General features: G+C 37.7%; 1 protein-coding gene across 1 annotated transcript; it reads right to left on the bottom strand.

The window, feature by feature from the left end:
* Positions 1–7,777: 7,777 nt before the first annotated feature.
* LOC149068898 (uncharacterized) lies at positions 7,778–14,849 on the bottom strand. The gene is made up of 4 exons (XM_089251158.1): positions 14,753–14,849; positions 12,628–12,754; positions 11,195–11,276; positions 7,778–8,009 (listed from the first exon to the last, which is right to left on the bottom strand). Exons 1-4 carry the CDS (start codon positions 14,775–14,777, stop codon positions 7,827–7,829), a joined length of 417 nt encoding a protein of 138 aa, XP_089107284.1. The 5' UTR covers positions 14,778–14,849; the 3' UTR covers positions 7,778–7,826.
* Positions 14,850–15,029: the final 180 nt, after the last annotated feature.

Below are 15,029 nucleotides of genomic sequence, written 5' to 3' on the forward strand. Positions count from 1 at the left end.
ACATTTCACCTAAACTGATCATATGAGCGACCATATGACCGACTAAGTGAGTGACCCTATCAGCAATCAAGGAAGTTGGACATTTACCCCCCCCCCGATATTTCACTTCCCCCACCGTATGAGTGACCGTATAAATGACCATATGAGTGAACGTATAAATAATGGTATGAGTGATCAAGTGGGTTGAATATTTATCCCGTGGCATTTCGCCTGCGCTGACCGTATGAGTGGCCAAGTGAGCGACTAAGTGAGTTGGACATTAAGCTCCGGATATTTCACACTCGGCATTTCTCCCCTTGAGTAAATATTATGTGAATAGGCTGAAAAAATTTCAACAATGAATAACTGTAACTTGGTCATATATATTTATATATACTTGGTTGATATATAACCGTAACTTGGCCATTCACACAGTCAACCATACAGCCACTAACACACTCAAACGGTCACTCACTTGGTCATTCATTCGGTAACTCATTAGGTTATTCACGTGGTCATTCATTCGGTTATTCACGTGGTCATTCATTCGGTTATTCACGTGGTCATTCATTCGGTTATCCATGTGGTCACTCACTCGGTCATTCACACGGCCACTCACTTGATCATTCATATGGTCAGTCATTCACTCAACCATGCGGTCACTCATATACAGTGCCGTCTTAACGCATGGGCCCGCCTGGGCACGGCCCGGGGGGCCGTCAGGAGAAGAGGGGCCTCACAAAAAGGAGATTCGGTTGAAATTTTCTAGAATTTACGAGGTAGGGCCTCAGGAAAACCAATTGGCCCGGGGGCCCATGATGCTCTTAAGACGGTCCTGCTCATATACTCCCCAACGGTCTCTCACTTGGTCATTCATACGGTCACTCACTCACTCATACAGTCACTCACACAGTTTTTTGCAGACTTTGGGTAATTTGAGGAACGGCCGAAAAGTAGCAATGTTATAAAAGTGCCACGCAGGTCACTTAAGTAATCTGCGAATGAGCAGCGGGTCACTCAAGGGATCTGGAAAAAAAATGTGCCGCCTGGTTCATTTTTATAAAATTAGGTTTGTCGTCACGGGTCACATCAGATGACTCCGATGACCACATTTGGCAGGAGTACCAATGGGTTGAGCACGTATGAATTATTTTTTAACAAGGCTCTCACAAGACAGAAATTTCTCTCCAAAACGAGTTATTTTGAAAGATTTCAAAAAACACTTAAAAATTCCACTAAAAAAGCTTGTTTAATTTTCTGCGATAACGGCTGATGAAACTCTTGATTCTTCTTCTTCTCCGATTTTCCCACACCAACGTTAGAAACTTTCTCGTAGTATCTCTATTTAGTTTAAGATATAAATATTCAAACGATATCACAAATTCATGGGAGACAAGTAAACAAAGAACCGTTTTCTGGATCACTCACTGTCCTATATATCTCTCCACCACATTTTCATTTCTCTTCAGCAAAGAAATCCGCCCTCCCGAAGACGCACTAAACACTTTAGCGTGTGGATTCCCACATATTTCTGAAAAAAAAGAGTCTTAAAACACAGTTATTTCGAAAAAGATTAGCCAAAGCCAAGCAAAAGCTTATGGAATGGAATGGCTTAAATGGGAAAAGAAAAGGCCAAATAAACACTTGAGTAGTTTCCAATTCGAAACCGTTTCCCCAATTCGCTTTCTTTTCTCAAAAAAGAGGAAAAAGTCTGTGTATGGGAAACGTGTTATGCGAAGGGTGGATGGTGATTTCCTAAAACTTTCCTAAATATGATGGGCGTGATGAAATATTTCAGTTCTTGCAACGCTGGAACGTTTCTGGTATGTGGAGCGTATCATTAAGACGCCTTTCTTAGCAAAAATTCCAACGAAAAGAAGTCAGTTGTTTCAAACAATTTGCTTATGTGTGTGTCTTTGTCTTCTCTAAGTGTCCAAAAAAGACAAGTTATTATTGGTAGCAATTGTGGCGCAAAAAAATGATTCTTGGGACCCCGCTGGCCCGCAACAAGTTTCTGAAGGATCCACGAGATGTGTGTTTCGGGTTTCAGAATACGTATTAGCTGTTCGATGTACGTATTTTCATCTTATTTCTGCTTGGTTCAGCTCAAAAGCGCTCAACCTTAAGGATAGTATGGGCCACTTCGTCGGCTTTAAAACGTGTCGCTGCCACTTACGCGATCTGTAAATGTACCGTGGATCCAGAGCCGTCTTAAGAGTGTTGTAGGCTTCGTACAATATAATATTTTTGAGGCAAACCTGGCTACCTGGCTATGAATACCTGCACATATCTACTTGATTCTATACTTACTCTGGAATATTTTAACTAGATCTCGTGATAATGAAGCCCCCGATCTCGTCACTTGAGGCCCCCGAACGGTGCCCATCAGTTAAGACGGCTCTGCGTGTATCGCTTAAATGATCTGGGAATGTACCGCGAGTCACTCGAGTGATCTGTGAATATGCTGCGGGTCCTCTAAGTGATCTGTAAATCAGGGCCGTCTTAATGCATGGGCCCATTAAAAAAAGAAAGGGCCCTCAAGAGAAGAAAGGGCCTCACAAAAAATGAGATCTGTTTGAAATTTTTGAGAATTTTCTAGGAAGAGCCTCAGAAAAATCGTTTGGCACGAGGGCCCCATGATACTCTTAAGACGGCGCTACTGTAAATATGCTTTGGATTCTTTAAGTGATCTGGAACTGTGTCGCAGGTCACTCGAGTGATCTGGAAATGTGTCGCGGGCCGATTGAGTGATCTTAAATGTGGGCCACTTGAGTGATGTGAAATATTTCATGGTCCACTCAAGAAAAAGATCTGGAAATGTGTCACTTAGTTCATTTTTACAAACATTAAGTTCGAGGTCACGGGCCACATTAAATGATTGCGAGGGCCAAAATTGGCCCGCTGGTTGAACAAAGGCAATATAGCCGTACCTATTCAGGTAAGATGAGTACCTCCACAATGATGTGGAACGATATCACGAGTCATTTTGCCACTCTGGTGATCGAGTGGTCTTAGTGACGGACTCGTATCGCGAGGAGCCGCAGTGGTGGTCGGCTGAAGTTGGTTTTCTGTGATTCCCAATTTCAAGGCGCGAATGTGAGCCGATCTCCCCGTTAAAAAGCTTCGCCACCGAGAGCAACAGGCCTACAACGGTACAAATATTCAATCATTACACTTCACTCACTCCATTTCTGAAATATAGATGGCAGCACTGCAAAATCAGACACAACAAGATCAACACAGCACTCGGACTGTTAGGTACACACCCTCACACTTCCAGCACAGCTCACTCGGTAGTAAATTGCCCATGGCGATAGACCGGAGTTGTGCCTGGTTTGATAGAAAAGAAAGAAGCACGAGTCACTTAATTGCTTTGGAAATACTGGCCACTTAGTTCATTTTCACAAACGTTAAGTTCGAGGTCATGGGCCACATTAAATGATTGCCAGGGCCACAACTGGCCCGCGGGTCGAACGTGCATGATGTACATCAAAGGCAATATAGCCGCACCTATTCAGGGAAGATGAGTACCCCCGTCATTGACAAAAAATTCATAGGCAGACAAAAAAAAGAACACATTCATTATACAAAAGCTAGTAATGATAAGATGAACTTGCGCGTTTGAAACCACGGTTGTCCCTTTGCGAACCTAGCTTAGGGCAGAAGCTACTGGTATCCACCAAAAAAGAAAGATAAAAATAATATGACCAGCGATGTGTACCAGCAACCTATACGGGACAATGCATTAGAATAAAGGACAAACCACCAATGGTACCAGCCCCCGCATTTGTCCATCTACAAATTTTTTTTTTCTCTGTAAAGTCAGTACATTGGCCTTGCTTTCCTGTCTATTCAGAGCATCCAACTTTTTTTTTTTTTGTAGCCGTCTAAACCGCCTTTCACGTCCGGTTCGAAGCGGAAGCCAATTGTGTACCGCTTCCGGATGAACATTTTTAAACGGGGGAAAAAAGATTATTTGGTATATGATACGCGATCACAGAGTTTTATGGACGTATTTCTACCGAGGATAATCTGCTTAATTAAATGCATACGCTTACAACAATGAATGACGTCGCTTCAGTGTTAGTCTATCGAAGCTCGTCATGTGCTGCATCTCTATCAATAAAGCCCTTTATAAGCTTTCATTCACAAAGGCCACAACAGCCTGAATATTCGAAGCCATAGAGTTCACCTACAACGCATCTAAATCCTTGTATCACAATAGCGTACTATACTTCTTTGCCTTTTTATGTATGTAACAGGGGTTAATAAAATGTGTGGAAGAGATGGCAGGGCCGGAACTAGAGGAGAGGGGAAGAGTGACAAAGGGGACAACTGCCCCGGGCGGCAAAATTTAGGAAGCGGCAGTTTTTAGGTGGGGAACAAAGAACACCTTATAAAATTATCGACATTTAAAGTTGTGGGGACGGCAAAAATCCTAGTTCCGCCCTGAAGGGCATTACCCATGGTTTCTTCTCATAGTACCGAAATTAAATGCAAATGAATGTTTGCATATGCATTTGCATATTTTGGCATCAATCAGGGGCGTAGCCAGAAATTTCGTTCGGGGGGGAACCACTTTCATTTCGGAGGGGGACCAAAGTGACAGAACAATGGATTTGGCCATCTTTTTCAGTTTTTTCGGTCATTTTCTCACATTTCGGGGGGGGGGGGACCAGACCCCCCAAGTCCCCCCCCCGCTACGCCCTTGGCATCAATGTATATAAATGCATAAAATCAAAGAATTCTAAGAATATGTGCATATTTTTGAAGGTTTATTTAAACTCTTTTATCACTCAATCAACTTTTTTTAATATAATTTTTCAAATAAAAATTGCTCATAACATTTCCATAACATCGGTTTTTTTCCGCAGGAGGGATATCGTGAATTAAGAGATAACTGTTTGTAATACAGTCGGCCCTCCCGTATTCGCGAGGGTTACGCTCCGGGGCGAATACGGGAAATCCACGAATAACCGAAACCATCGTTTTTTCTTGTATATCTCGTTTATTAAACGGCATGAGAAGAGCAGGGTAACGCAGAGGTATAAGGGAATATAAAAGAGGGTGCAGCGATTGTGTGTGTGTGTTGCCGATGTTTTTTGAAAGAACATTGTGATTGCTATTTGCCGTTTCTTCTTCATATCAAGTATGTTGGAACATAATGACAAGGCTTCCTCTACCGATTTATCTACACGTGAAGAACGTACCATACAGGGATCCATGTCATGAAAATAATATATTGCCGATTTGAACGTGCGAAGTCCTTCCGTTATGTTACTCATGGTGAAAACTTGTCTTCTACTTCTTTATCTTGATTTTCTTCATCTGGTACCGCTTCAGTTTCAGGAGCAGTCAACTGCATTAATTCCTCCTCGGTCAATACCTCTGAATTGCTATTAATTTAGCTGTTCGACTTCCTCTGTATTCATATCACTGAACCCTTCCCTACCCACTTGTTTCGCTAACGTGACAATATCTTTTATAGTCTTTTCAGTTGGCTCTGTAGAAATGGTTGTGTCCTGTAGCGCACATTGTGGTCAACCCGAGCTGACTGTTTCCCTATTGGGTGCTGTCACGGCTCTAGTGATGACAGCAATGTCATTAGCGAGCCATCCTCAAATTTTGTAAACAAAACACATGAATGACGGTTTATGGGTGCTGCAAAAAAGAAAATTCCAATAAAGGAAAAAACAAACCACGAATACGGGGGGCCGACTGTACAGCGAAACCTCGATATAACGATGGTACTCTACATACCAAAGAAACATCGCTGTAGATGGATGCAGTAGTTCACACCATTAGTTTTTTTGGGTCGCGGCTGGGAGAAGTTAAGAACCTTTGGTCTGGTGCAACGAGCACCGTATCAGAACGGGCTTGGAATTTACCTGCCATTTAACCGCTCCTTCGACATTACAGAGAAAAGGGCGTGCTTGTCCCTGCCGACCAAGGACCTAGTTTTGACCCTAGTAGGAGATATAAATATGCCTAGAAATACATAAAAGTTTCCCATATCCCTAGAAATATAGTTTTTAAATCTTAGCAAAGATTGAGAGGATGTGCGTACTCTCTAGGTGTGCAGTCGAAAACCCAAATTTTAAGCCTATTTTTTTTTTCACTTGAACGGCTACTAAATGTTGTCGACATGACGTCCCAAACGAGAATTTCAAGCTGACCAGCTAAAGACCCGGTTCGGCTCTAAAATGCGGCGATCGCCCTTTTGGCTACAAGATCAATGGAAGATTCATTGAACATCAATGTTAAATTAACCAAAAAGAATTAGAAAAACCAAGTAAAGCTGCTTATTGCTGAAGGAAGACCATAATTTTGGAATTTAATCTAACCAGAGTTGTACATAAAGTGGAAAACTCTAGCCTCTCTTAGCATGGTTATATTATGAAGGACTTCAAATTAATGGTTGTAAAAAAAATCTGGTGAATGGCAATAAATTTATGCCAGCTATTCCAATATTATATTGGCAATACATTGAAAAAAATATCAAAGAGAGAGACTTTCCGGATATTAGTGCCAAGATGAACTCTGGAAATAAAAATTATTTTTCTCCACTGGGGAATCGATCATGGGTCCTCTTACATACTGGGCAAGTGCGCTGAGGACTGAGGGTTCATTCCCAGTGGAGAGAAATAACTTAGATACTGTATTTCCGAAGTTCATCTCGGCACTAATATGCAGAAAATCTGTTTCTTTGATATGCCGTAGATCAGAAAAGAAACGATCTTCAAAAAGTTAGAAATAACTGAACTAGTCAATATTGCTGTCATGCAGGTTCTTAACCCATAATCCCTAAAGCAAAATACGCCGAAATCTGCGACGTACATTGCAGAAAAATTGGTGCTACTGACGAACAATCTGGAAGAATTTAAAAAAAAAAAGTGTATTGAAAAAACACCATTGTATGGGAATGTTTACTGCAGAACATTTTCAGCTGGGTATCATTGCAGAACCATGCAAAACATTCTGCTTTGGGGCACATAATGTGGCCATAAATACATTAAGGCCACACATACACTCAGAACACACATTTCGACATGTAGTACTAATTTATTAGAATTATTAGAACGAAATTCTAGAGAAATGCGTATGAGGTGCTTGTATGGATATTAACCCAAAATACCCTTGAAAAAAGTCACACAGCTGATTAAAAAAAAAAATAGTAGTAGCCGAAAAGCTGAACAGCCTGTAGGGAAGTATCAAGCTAGTTCTGTAATCATTACACTTATTGATTAAACGGCATACTCATAGTTTGAAAAATACATAGCAGCAATAAAATTCAGGAACAACACTGGATACACACTTAAACTATTAGGTATATATGCACACTGTTGCTACTACTCATTTGGTAGTGAATCGCCCATGGCGATAGACTGAAGTTGCGCTTGGTTTGTCAGAAAGAAAGGCTAGTACTGTAGAGAGGGAATCCCAGGTCACCGAGATATGGTCCATTGATACTAATCTTTTTCCATAGAGAGAGATCACCCATCATGTGTCAAAACACTTTAAGATTAAAAACTTCCATTTACCATTCCAGAAGCTTATAGGGTCCGTAAGAGAACTTTTTCTCTTAACATAAAAAAATGTTTTTTATTTAAAATGTGGAATAATTTGAACATTCAATAAACATTATAACTGCATTGCATTCAAGACCGTTGAAACCAAAGAGATTGTTTTTATAGAGTAATAAAAGAAAAACACTATTTTGATGACTATATCATTCAGAATTTTGATCTGAAAGCAAAATAAGCAGGTAAACTTTCGCAAAAACAAGATATAAACATAGTCCTTTTCTCACAAACCATTAGGGGATTTATTTACAAAAACATATCAACTCATTTATCAGGACTTTCATAGCCGCTGCTCTTTTGAATTTTTTCTAATAGCAGCTCTATCCTAGGATTCATAGCTGGTTGACCCCACTTTGTCCTTTGCGAAAGTTTCTTGAATCGCTCTTTCTTCTGTTCCTTGTACTGTTTTATGGCTTTGACCCTTTCCTCTTGGGCTCTCTGTCTTTCCTGTTTGAATATTCAAAATTAAGAAACACTGTTGAAAACATTTTGATGAACTGACATTCAAAGGATGATTAGTTTCCTGTCTAACAAAAATGTATTATTATACGTTCAACGTAAACATACTAATTCGATTATTTTTGATAATGGGAAAAAAATTGTATTAAACTAAGTTTGATTAAAAACAGGACATTTTATATTTTTTTAAAAGTCTGGCAATATTACTGCAAGATAAAAAAAATGTCAGGCATACGTTTCATACCAGCAAGCAAATCGGGGCATTAAACATGCAATAAATATTTTTGAAATTAATTCACGATCAGACTAACATTCTGTCAATACGATGAGCTCTGGTTCTAATTCTACAATTTCTTGGTATTCAATTTCTTGGACCGGCAGGAATATATATCTATATACAGTGGAAACCTTGATACAATGACACAGTAGACTCTTGGTAATCTGGAACATATCAGACCAGGGGTATGCCAGATTTTTTATAAACAAAATGCCATATAAAGCCAGAAATGAACTCCATACATGAATTTAGAATATACCCCAAAGCAGAATATGCCAAAATCTGCGGGGTATGTCGCAGAACAATTAACGCTTCTCAGCAATCTTATAAGAATTATAAGAAAAGTGTAGAAAACACTATTATGGGAAATTTTACCAACGGAAATTTCTAGTTAGCCACAGGCTCATTGCAGAACAATGCAAAACATTCTGCTTTGGAAAGAGTAAGTATATTTTATAAATTTACTGTAATGAGTTTGCATAATCAATTTGTACATTTCTTTTCTGTAACAAAAAAAAAATAAATAAAATAAAAGCATCATCTTGTCTGTATATTTGTGGAACAAGTTTACCAGCATATGTTTTTCCTGTAAAAAAGTGGTTTGGTGAGAGATCACAAGAACTGGAAAGAAAATGCTGGATTATTGCACGGGTTAGACTAATGCACAGCCGGATTATCAACAGTGTACTATACTCTATGGAGAATGAAAAATATCATTTTAGAAGGGTTATCGTTTTATACATATATACAGGGTGATTATAAAAAAACTATCCCGACATATGGGCCCCTAACTATCATACCATTCACAGAAACTGAATGAAATTTTGGCATAAGGTATTTTGAGGTATGCGCTCAAGAATGATATAGAAAATAACAGTTTCACTCTAACAGTTACGGTTACAGTGAGAAAATTTTGAAAATATCAAATGGCAACACCAAGTTTTTTGTATTGGAATGTGATCTCCATTGTGAAAAACCCTAAATAGCGTTCGAACGGCAACTGTAGCATGAAAATCACCGGCAGTAAATAGGCTAAAAGTGAGGACAACCAATAAGGACAGAGAAGCAGCATAAAATAAAGCATTTTATTGTGTTTCACAAATTTTGCACATGGCCTTGTGGAGGACTAATCAGGCTGGGATCTCAGCCAAAGAAACAGTGTGACGAATGAAACGAACATTAATGCTCTGGTGCACGGCAAAGTCCTTTTTACTTTTTCCTTGCCTAGCTCTGGGGATTTTCGTGCTACAGGTGCCATTCCAACACCATTTAGTGTTTTTCAGTATGGAGATCACATTCCAATACAAAAAACTTGGTGTTGCCATTTGATATTTTCGAAATTTTCTCACTGTAACCGTAACTGTTAGAGTAACACTGTTGTTTTCCATATCATTCTTGAGCACATACCTCAAAATACCTTATGCCAAAATTTCATTCAGTTTCTGTGAATGGTATGATAGTTAGGGGCCCATATGTCGGGATAGTTTTTTTATAATCACCCCGTATATATATATAAAGAGATAGCATTATCATCAGTTGCCACCAAATTTATGCTGTTTTTGGTATATTTTTGGAATTGAAGTTGTTAGTGTCAGCTTAAAATACATTCATAAGTATCTATTTGCCACAAAGAATAAGAATTGATTAGTTGATCAATAAAACTAAGTAAAGTAGTAAAACTGTAAAGTAGTTTACCGCAAAGCACTTTTGTGTACTACACAGAAAATAGCTTTATATGGCAACTTAATAAATACTCTTGGAGAGAAGATAGTGAAAAATACTAATGCTATTGAACACTTTTGAAAAAACAAACATAGGTGAGGAATTTAAAAATGTATTGTAGGTGATTTTGAGCAAAATATAAAAAAATATCGTTGTAGAGAATGATATCGCTGTATAAATAGGAGTTTAACATTAGACTACCGGCAATTACAAAGATGATTTGAAAAAATATTGGTGTAGAGAAAAATTTATCATTATATCGAGTATCGTTGTAATGAGGTTTTACTGTATACCAAACAGGACCCAACTTGAACGCAAGGCTACTTTAAAAGTTCATCAGAGCTGGGCAAACACTTGAAACAGCCAAAAAACTGTTGGGCAACAATGGTTTGTAAGCCTTAATAATGACTTTTGGAATGTTTACTTTGGTTCACGAACAATGTGTTTCAGTCACTTCAATCCCTTTACAATGGTTTGTCACTTCTTTAATGCTCTCAATACATGGAGAAAACCAAGGCATCCTCAGGTATTTTTGCTAGTGCTAAATAATTAGCAGACCTGTTGATGGCTGTCAATTAAAAAACCAACACGGCGATGGTATTTTATAATAACCAAGTCTAAAATTATGTAGCGGCTACATGAATAGGGCGAAGTGTTTCTTGGATTGGCAAGAAATCCCCACAGGAAAGCTGTTGAAAACTACTGTTTTTAACTTTATTGACAAAGATTGACTACTCTTACAACTACTACTAAACCATATATGCACCTCCGGGAATTTCTAACAAACTGGTGAATGCCAGAAAGTGTTGTGAGCATATGTAAGACTTTAACACATTTAATGGTGTCACAAATATGCACATTTTGTGTTTGAAAAGTGCTGCCATATGTCTTCTATATTGGAAGTGAAAGTACCAGATACCTTGATTTTTCTGCTTATGTATGTATGACTTTGAAAGTCTACCTGCTCCCTGAGGAAAAGACTGCTTATAGCTGCAAACAACCTGTTGATCATGAGAACTGCAAAGTTTTGACTTAGTTACACTAAACTGAACAATTTTTCTTCCAGAGAAAGAAAAAACTGATTGTGTATTGTGATGAATGTTTGAGTTCCTTAAAAGGATTAAATTGATTATACAACAAATAAAGGACAACAGGATTGCAATATCATATTTACCTCTCTTTTCCATTGAGCGACACTTTGTTTATTTTTATATTCTTCAAGTGCTTGTGAGAATAGGGATGTGTGAGGTTTTTGACTAAAGAAATAAAAGAAATTTCACTTCATCACTGAAAAGTAAAATTGTGAAAATCCAAAAAAATCTCATTACAAAAAAAACCATGATATAAAGTAAGATATAATGAATGAATATGAGATAATGATATAAAGTACATAAAGTAAAACAATCCAAGTTTCATGTCATATTTTTCATGCCTACATCTAGAACATAAATTGCACACTGCAGTTGATTCCTGCTATAATGCACTCCAAGAGACTGGGGAAATCACTTCTTTATAATGAAATTTCATTATAAAGGATGTCCAAGTCTTTCCATTGTTCCTGTGTAAACTTATCTGGGGGATTGGAAATGCATTCGTTAAAATGAAATTTTTGCTATAATGGTATTCGTAAAAATGAGATTTTTGCTATAATGGTATTCGTTAAAACGAGATTTTTTCTATAATGGTATTCGTTAAAACGAGATTTTTGCTATAATGGTATTCTTTAAAACAGGATTCGACTGTACAATTATTAAACCTGACACAGTTAATACAAGCTGCTCATATCAATCATTACATGTTATATCTGTGATAAAATAGAAATGAAAAAAAAAAACTGATAATTAACATTAGTCATTATTCATGAAGCTATTAGAACATTTCAGGCCAAGGGGTGATCAGGCATTCCATTCAACTATCATTCGCTCTAATGCCAAAGATATTCGGGAGTGATACAAAGATGAGTTCTTTGGTACAGCAAGCAAGTAACATATTAGACCTGGGCTTAATCTCTTGGCTCTTTGGGATTGGATAAAATTGTTCAATAAAACATATAAAACAATAAAGTTAAAGTACACTCTGTACCTTGCCATCATTCACAATTGTTCATGGACTAACTTTTGGGGAGAAAATTACTGGCTTTGAATTGTTCTTTTCACAAGCCAAATTTTATAACAAACATTTTGCTCACACACCAAGTCCTAAAAATTGGTTAATATCATCAAAGCTTTTTATTTTTTATCACCATTAGAAAACATTAAATTTTTGATGTAATCAAATAGCATGCCAAAGTAAAATGAGTATGATTATGGGTATAGGCCTAACTATTCCAGATGTAACTAGGCTCTGTTAATACTGAAATGAATTTGATACTATTTGAATACTATTTTTTGAAGGCAGTGTGTTCCAGCTTCCCCCACCCCCGATTTATTGCTATCGGGTTGTTTTGTTTGGGCTACTAGAACCACATTTTTATGGGCTTTTTCTCAATATTATATTTTTTATATTGATTTTCTTTTCCCCAGCAACTAAGTGCGTAATTTGCCAGTTGGGGCTTATATTTTATTATCAATCTAAAATAGAAAGGAAAAGAAAGAAAATATACTTTACTTATTGTAAGGTTTACTTGAATTTTCTGCATGCGATTTTGAAGGTGCATTGATTTTGCTTTTCTTGTCTTTCAGTATTTTTCGATATCCCCTTATAATTGCCAACTTTCTCGGGTTATCGAGTTTTGCTGGTGGGTGGGAGAGAATCAATGATAAATAAAGGATTATAATCTGATGCTTCAACAAAAAATTAAAGAAAATTAATGAGTTATACAAATAGATAAGTCACAATTTGTTCAACCATCTTCCAGATGGGCATCTGCAACTTCCCTTACAGCTGATGGATGCCAACTGTCACTTATTAATCACAACATATCAGAAAAAACTAAAATCAAACCTTACAAAAATGAAAACTAGAGACAATAATAAAACTGATTTTAAAACTCACAAGATTTAAAACACTCAGTATTCAAGAAGATACACAAATTTCTGCTTCAAGACAATTGCAACTAAGCAGTAGGGTGGGGGCGGGGCGGCTTGAGTTCACCTGCTGTCCAAATGCAAAGATCTCATGTGCCACCCCCTAAAAACAACCCTGGTGGGAAGCTGAAATGGCTTTAGCCTAGGGTAGTTCCCAATGCAGAATATCCCAAAATCTGTGACATACAAAGCAGAGCAATAAGTGTTACTGCAGAACAATCTGGAACACTATTATGGGAACTTTTAATTAGTTCTATAATACTATTATGGAACTACAACTATTTAACCATACAAGCACCTCGTACACATTCCTCTGCGGGAACTTTTACGGCATAACATTTCCAGTCAGTCGAGGACTTGTTTCAGAACAATGCAAAACATTCAGCTTTGGAGGGGGGGGGGTTACTTTGGGACCCCAAAGCAGAATGTACCAAAATCTGTGACGTACGTCGCAGAACAATTACCGCTATTGCAGAACAATTTGGAAGAATTTTGAGAAAAAGTGCAAAAAACACTACCTGAATAGGGATTTTTACCGCAGAACATTTCCAGTTAGCTGAAGGCTCATCGCAGAACAGTGCTAAATATTCTGCTTTGGGGCTCTGGGACAAGCATGGTTTTTTCATTGATTCAAAGCTGTTACACCCTTATTAACCAACAGAAAGTGCTTGATGATATGCTCTGCTTTCAAACAAACTGTTCCGTTTTTTGTTCAAGTTATTTCACCACTTTTAGTTATGCCAGATAACTTTTTCCACATCACAGCTCTAATTGATCCCGTAGCCAGAAATTTTGTCAAAGTGATAAGTGATAGAACAATAGATTTGGCCATCTTTTTTCTTTTCTGGTCATTTTCTTACATTTTGGAGAGGGACCACACCCCCCAAGTCCCCCGCTACGTCCTTGAGTCATCATATTGTTCTTTCTTTAGGACTGAATTTTTTTTATTATTGATTTCTTAAATATTTGACATAGTTGAACTTTGTTAACACCAAAATACCTATTCCAAGAGGTTCTCAAGATAAAAAAGAGAAACTGAGGGATTGAGAAGGGGTTTTGGTGCTCCAGTCTTTGGACAAGAGAGCAAACTGGAATTCTTTCTTTGCCTTTGACTGCTTCTCAAGGCATCAAAACACACACTTGCCTCTTTTGTGATAAATTCGATTTTTGTTTCTGATATTGCGACCTCAGGCCTTGTCTGCACCCTCAAGCCGTGTTTTACAGGGAGCAATTGTTTTTCATGCAGTATTAACCGAATAGGACCATTTCATTGGCACGAACTTGTAACTTTATAATGCTACGCATTGTTTTACTAGCGGGGCGCATGAGCTGTTTTGTTACCTGCATACTCTGATTTGAAGGGAAGGAAAACACAACAACAGTATGAAGAAAAGATAGACACACCCAATGTTAAATTGGTAGAGCTTTCCCAGTGACCAAGTGATATGGAGCTGGGTCCCCGGATCAGAATTTCTCTTGGACCCACATCTAGATAGAAGTGCCTCCACGTCATTTATAACCTCTCAATAATGAATTTGTAGTGTTAAAAAAACAAAAATAGGGGAGGGGGTGGTCAGCTTCTTACTCATGGGACAAGGGACACGCTCGCAACTCAAGGTTGAAAATTTCTTTACATAAAATAATACAATAAGTACACAACAGTAATTTTTATAAAATTTAATTTATCTTGTTTAATAAAGACTAACCTCGCTTTTTATGATGATTCGGCATGATTCTAATATTAAGTGACAACACGGATGAACCACATGGGATTAAGAAAATTTTGTTTACCTCGATCACGGACGGACGACCGTGACTTCGTTTGAATATTCAACTTTTATGAATTATCAAGAAATTACAAAAAAGTCTCTTTGTATATATATTTTAAATCATCATAACTGTAAAATTATTTTTATTTTGATATATTTTTCCTACTTGTAGTTATTTTATGCAGAAAATCAGATGTTTTTGCTGTCAAAGCCG

Source organism: Pholcus phalangioides, unplaced genomic scaffold (assembly GCF_987345545.1).
Source record: "Pholcus phalangioides strain wild (caught in Gottingen) unplaced genomic scaffold, Ppha-v1.0 ptg000024l_1, whole genome shotgun sequence".
Taxonomy (NCBI): Eukaryota; Metazoa; Arthropoda; class Arachnida; order Araneae; family Pholcidae; genus Pholcus; species Pholcus phalangioides.